Source organism: Olea europaea, unplaced genomic scaffold, assembly GCF_002742605.1.
Source record: "Olea europaea var. sylvestris unplaced genomic scaffold, O_europaea_v1 scaffold3905, whole genome shotgun sequence".
Taxonomy (NCBI): domain Eukaryota; kingdom Viridiplantae; phylum Streptophyta; class Magnoliopsida; order Lamiales; family Oleaceae; genus Olea; species Olea europaea.
In genome coordinates, this window is record NW_019258552.1 from 1 (window position 1) to 6,243 (window position 6,243).

Sequence of the window (6,243 nt, forward strand, 5' to 3'; positions counted from 1 at the left end):
CTAAATCGAATTAGAGGGAAATGGAGCAATTTCTATATTCAATGCACTTGGCTGATACAATATGCCGGCAGAGTTCAATGCTCTAAGACATTGTGGACCGACGTTATAGAGGTTGAACACAATAGTAAGTGGCTAATTGAAATAAACATACAATTTGGCAACCATCTAAGCTAATATATGGTCCCGTTTGGTACACATTAATGTAAAAATGAGAATGAAAAACATAATCATTACGGGCTCCACACAAGAGATAAAAAGTCAAATATGGTGGCTTGATGTGATGGATAACGATTATATTTTTCATTTTAATGAACAAATAATGAGAACCAAATGGGGACTATAAATTTGCAGACCAAAACTTACTAATTTTACAAGTTTGGTGACAGATATAGTTTCTAACTCATTACAAGTAAGAAAATTTTAGCCTTTGACAAATATATATGTAAGGATTTAAGAAGTGCTTGTAAAAACTTTAACAAGTTGAAATATGAAAGTTGAGCTCCTTCTTACTTACAAATAAGTACTTATTTTCACTTATTTTTGTCATTTTGGCATGCCTTGGACAACGTTCTAGTTTTTCAATGCAGCAAAAGATCAACTACGGTTCAAATTCGAATTCAAATTCTATGTACTAAAACAACAGTACCTTTTCTCACCCAACCAATCAAAATATGCCAAGTCAATCGTCATTTAAAATTAGTTATTTCTCATTGGCCCTTCACTAAACCACATGTCGTCAAACAAAACCCACATTCAAACAGACAGCTCCAGTGGGCCCCATTTCTAACGAATACCCAAACCTAATCCAACGGTCCAGATCTTCCTCAATTCAAATCAATCCTTTTTCCCGGCCTCAAAAGTACCCATCAAACCCTATATTATATGATTCTTCTTCACTTTCTATTTCTACAGATGTCCATGAAATGTGTTGGAATTCAATTTTTGAAACCCTAAAGCGTTAAAATTTCACTTGGTTTCTTGAGAATTTCTTTTTAAAACCCATTGAGATAATCTATTCTACGGAATGTATGTTTAATATCACATTCTGAAACTATATAGCGTGTAATTTTAGTAGGGTCATTGAAAAATCCTTTTTAAAACCCTGTTTTTCTACTCAAATTTTCAGTTCTTGACACTGTTTATACATAATAATGGCGAGTGCTGGTAGGAGGTCTACGTCAGCGACGGCGTCATCACTGGCGAAGCGGCATGCCTCATCATCAACGGGATCCGAGAATTTTGGGAAGGGGGCTACGGCGGCTACCGCTTTGCCATCTCAGCATGCGCCCAAAAAACGCCCAGCGCTAGCGAACATCACCAACCAGCGGCATGGTTCTGGGCCTCCAAATCCGGGTCGGAACTCCATACCCGAATCATCAAAAATTGTAAGTGCGCCTGTTGATCTCTTTCACGTGTTAGTTTGTATGGTAATCTTGCATGTATTATGTATATACTATATACATGTTTTCCAAAAGATTCACACTATAATAAATACCCTTTATGGAAATGTAAGTGTACACATGTGCACACGATCATTCCTTCAAAACCTTTTTTCCCCCCCTTTTATTACTGAATGTCGAAGCCAAAAATTTCTAGTTCAATTATGCTGGAATAATTGGGATTAATTTTGATGATATCCATTGTTCTGGAGAAAAAAATTAAGATTTCTTTGCTTCTTATTTGGTATCTTTGTTGTATGAGGCAGAGACACCACAAAACAAGCGTGTGTTGGGGGAAATTAGGGATTTTTTTGATCTTTTTGAACTGTAATTTCGTTTTTATTTGTCACTGTTTTCTGCTTAGTTTTGATAAATTTGTCCCATCGAGAATCTTAGGAAACCTTAAGGATCAAATAAAATAATCTCAATTTTTTAAAAATAATTAAAAACCAGTTGAAAAGAAATCTCATTCTATTCTCATGCTCTGTCTTGATAAAGAGTATTGTCACAAACCAAATATAAATTGGCGATGATACAGAATAGCTAGATTACTATTTTCCCCCCTTGAATTTGTAATGCATCTTAACTGTTGGGGGAGTATTAGTCTGAAGCGCATCAAAAACCAAATATAAATTGGCCGACGATAAAGAATAGCTTGATTACCTTTTTTCTCCCTTGAATTTGTAATGCATCTCAACTGTTGGGAATACTACTTGAAAGTGCAAATTGTTTAGAGCTTTCAGATAAAGAGAACTTAGAAAATTATATTGATTGATGATATACTGTGAACAAATATTCAAATTTCGTGGAGGATGCTTGAGTTTCAAATTTCTTGGAGGATGCTCTCTCCTAAGCCCTTGTTTGACAACCTTTAAAAATTTAAATTGTTTGCTACAGTACCATTCTCCACCACACATTTGCACTATAAAATATTCTACACACAAACTAATAAAGTTTTCTTACTTTTTAGCTACATATTCTCTAAAAAAACATTTTTCAAATAATGGGTGTCAAACAGGGCCTTAATTTGCTAGTTCAGAGTTGTCACTAAAAGTAGAGCTTCTCTTTTCTAATTTTTGAATTTTAGTTTTTGGAATTGATCTATTAAATAGAGATAATAATGTAGACTTCCTCAATATAAATATGTTTTTCAATTGAAAAAATCAAAATTTACCACTTTACAAATTTATTTTTGAACTCGAATGTTGCTCTTCTTCTTCCAGAATTATGTGATTAATTTGAATTTGTTTGAATTCTGTAGGTACCATGCATTGCAAAAATTGTAAGCATCAAGGAGTCTTCAACTACCACAAATGCAAGCTTCTCAGAGCCTACTTTGCCGGGTTCCCTTCTAAAACCGATTGTGGTTGCTTCTAGTAAAATTACTTCTTTACCAAAAAGTGATGTAGTGCTCCCCAAGATTATCGTTGCACCTGCACCATGCAGTATGGATGTTTCTCCTGATCAATCAGATGGACTATCAATTTCAATGGATGAATCTATGTCTACTTGTGATTCCTTGAATAGTCCAAAAGTAGAATACATAGATAACAATGAAATAGCAGCAGTCGATTCCATCGAGAGAAAGACATTCAACAAGCTTTGCATCTCAGAATGCGTTGAAGTAGCAGGTAGTTCATTGTTATCTGCACCTGCACCATGCAGTATGGATGTTTCTCCTGATCAATCAGATGGACTATCAATTTCAATGGATGAATCTATGTCTACTTGTGATTCCTTGAATAGTCCAAAAGTAGAATACATAGATAACAATGAAATAGCAGCAGTCGATTCCATCGAGAGAAAGACATTCAACAAGCTTTGCATCTCAGAATGCGTTGAAGTAGCAGGTAGTTCATTGTTATTGCTTCATCAATCCTAGTTTTGTTGCCATGTCTTGGCCAAATGTGCCATAGAGACAATTTCACAGTACACTTTAATTGTCTTGATAGGTAGGTTCGTGTCACGTTGATTTTCATGGTTTGTAAGTGTAATTCATTTTATTGTTTGGGCATGCAGGGAACATATGCAAGCGAGAAATACTTGCAGCAATGGACTCTGATGATATGGTTGTCGATGTTGATGGCAATCTAACTGACCCGCAGCTATGTGCAACCATTGCTTGTGATATTTACAAGCACCTGCAAGCATCTCAGGTTAGAATTCTATTTTTCCATTTTGAATATTTGTTGAAACACTTAATAGATTTGAAATATGACAAATGAAGATCTATATATTATCTCTGTAGTTCTTCAAGTTCACCATTTTAGCATAGTCTTGTGAGCAATCTGTTATGTGTCAGTGTGCCAAGTTAGAACGTAAAAGGCATGTATAATGGTTGAAAATTTAATTTTATATCACTTATGTTATGAATATGGATTGTAAGATATGATAATAATGAAATAAAGCAGAGAAGTAAATAGCGCAGAGATTTACGTGGAAACCCAATTTGGAAAAAAATCATGAACAAAGAAGGAGAAAATTCACTATAACCAATAGGAATGTGTTTACAATATCAAGACTCGATACTCTCAATTGAATCTAAGCTCACAAGATGTTGTAGATTTGTCTTCTCAAGGTTTTCTCTCAAAACTCATGAAAACTCATTGTTTAATACAATGGACGACATTTTGTAGAGATGCCCAGAAACCTTAGTTATAGACCAATAGGAGTCCAAAAAGTGGGCAACGAGTTGTTGCTCGAGCGACAATCCAGCACTTGTTCCATAACTTGATCTCTCCAAGATCAACCCAACTACTACTCCTAAAACCCCAAGAATTTAGGTTACACTACAACTTCTATTATTAAAAATTTCTACTTATGATCATGCAAATGGAAAGTTGATGCTTAGAGTATCTTGAATTTTACATGTAATGGAAGAAGTAACATATATGGTCATATATGCTTATTAAACCTTTTATATTTGGCTTTTGATTCGAGCATAATGTTTCTCAAACAAATTGCTTGAAGTAAACAGGAAACTACTTGTATCACTGTGTTGTGCTATGGAAGTACTTTTTATTGTATAACTTTGCGATGTTCACTAACATGTAATTTTAGGCAAAGAAAAGGCCTGCTACCGACTTCATGGAAAGGGTCCAAAGAGATATCAATCCTAGCATGCGTGCAATTCTTATTGATTGGCTTGTTGAGGTAACATTTTTATACCTTCATGTTGAAGGCTTGATACTATCATCTTTAGGCATTGATCTGTTGATTTTAGATTTCAAAAAGTGCATTCATTATTGAAAATATTGAAACAATTCTTTATCTATTCAGAACGTGAATCTTGTTGTGTCTGACTACAACTTTGAACTATAGGTTTCTGAGGAATACAGGCTTATTCCAGACACATTATATATGACTGTCAACTATATAGATCGTTATTTGTCGGGAAACGTTATGGAGAGGCAAAAGTTGCAATTGCTAGGTGTCGCTTGTATGATGATTGCATCGTAAGACTCAGTATTTTGTCTATTTTCCTTTTTTCTTTCATACCTATCACTCTACATGATTTCTCTCTCTACTCTCTCTCTCTTCCTACATGTCTGTGTGCACACGCCCATTTGTACATATACACCTCTTTCCCTTTCTTGCGAAGCCCTAGAAAATCAATGCAATCGCTGTGGATATAAAATTCACGATATGAGGTTGTACATCGCAGCAAATATGAAGAAATTTGTGCACCTCAGGTGGAAGAGTTCTGCTACATAACCGATAACACATATTTTAAAGACGAGGTATGAGTTTATTTCTATGCAGTAGACATCCACTTTTAGATTTGAACTGTAACTAAGCAGTTCAAGCCCTGCATGCAGGTTTTGCAAATGGAGTCTGCTGTTCTGAATTTCTTGAAGTTTGAAATGACAGCCCCTACAACTAAATGTTTTTTGAGGTGATCATTGGATTTATATACGTCGGAAGGATTAAAGTTTAAGATGCTCTAGGTGTTGATTTTCTTTTCCCTTCTTGTAGGACATTTGTTCGTGCTGCACAAGGTGTTAATGAGGTATCATCTCATTTAATTATATGTAGAATAATTGCTTATGACAGTAGTAATCATTCTTATTTGCTTATTTCTGGTTTTCGTTATGTTCCAGTCTCCATCCCTGCACTTAGAGTGCCTGGCAAACTACATTGCAGAGCTGTCCCTTCTAGAGTACAATATGCTTTGTTTTGTCCCGTCCTTGATAGCAGCTTCATCGATTTTCTTAGCCAAATATATTCTTCTTCCTTCGAATAGGCCCTGGGTATGCTCTAGGATTTTGCTTGGTTTCTTAGATTTTTCTATAGTATTTCTGTTTTTCGTTTAAGTTTTCTTTGATCATAATTCGACTCTCGTGATGTTGATGCAGAATACGACCTTGCGACATTACACGCTTTATCAGCCCTCTGATTTACGAGACTGTGTTCTGGCATTACATGGCCTTTGCTGCAACAGCCACAACTCTAGTCTACCTGCAGTCCGGGAGAAATACAGTCAGCATAAGGTATGCAAAATTTCTTATCTAAGTCGAAAACATCGGAAGATTGTTCCAAAACTAGGATTTCTAAATCCCTGAAGTGGTCGTCCTGCTAGTTGAAAACCAAAGAAACACAATGCATATTTTTCTTCAAGCAAGTTTAAAGACTTAAGCGTGTATACGTTGCTCTGCCCTATTTGAACTAATGCGTTCCCGTTGTGAACCAGTACAAGTTTGTTGCAAAGAAGTACTGCCCTACATCAATACCTCGAGAATTCTTCAAGAACTTAAGCAGCTAGTCTTCTAGGTCAAGTAGCCATCCCAATGCTCCGTTAAATGGA

The 6,243-nt window shown here is 35.6% G+C and overlaps 1 protein-coding gene across 1 annotated transcript; it reads left to right on the forward strand.

Moving 5' to 3' along the window:
- The first annotated feature begins 903 nt into the window (after window positions 1-903).
- LOC111387106 (cyclin-A1-4-like) lies at window positions 904-6,243 on the forward strand. Its single transcript, XM_023011625.1, has 11 exons — window positions 904-1,385; window positions 2,701-3,070; window positions 3,459-3,595; window positions 4,500-4,592; window positions 4,761-4,894; window positions 5,104-5,179; window positions 5,258-5,334; window positions 5,415-5,448; window positions 5,540-5,689; window positions 5,795-5,929; window positions 6,130-6,243. Exons 1-11 carry the CDS (start codon window positions 1,152-1,154, stop codon window positions 6,199-6,201), a joined length of 1,512 nt encoding a protein of 503 aa, XP_022867393.1. The 5' UTR covers window positions 904-1,151; the 3' UTR covers window positions 6,202-6,243.

Bases quoted from the DNA above. Each gene is read 5' to 3' on its own strand.
- LOC111387106 (XM_023011625.1), top strand. From the start codon at position 1,152: ATGGCGAGTGCTGGTAGGAGGTCTACGTCAGCGACGGCGTCATCACTG. The intron at 3,596-4,499 runs GTTAGAATTCTA...ATGTAATTTTAG, and splicing joins AGCACCTGCAAGCATCTCAG to GCAAAGAAAAGGCCTGCTAC. The intron at 5,335-5,414 runs GTGATCATTGGA...CCCTTCTTGTAG, and splicing joins ACAACTAAATGTTTTTTGAG to GACATTTGTTCGTGCTGCAC.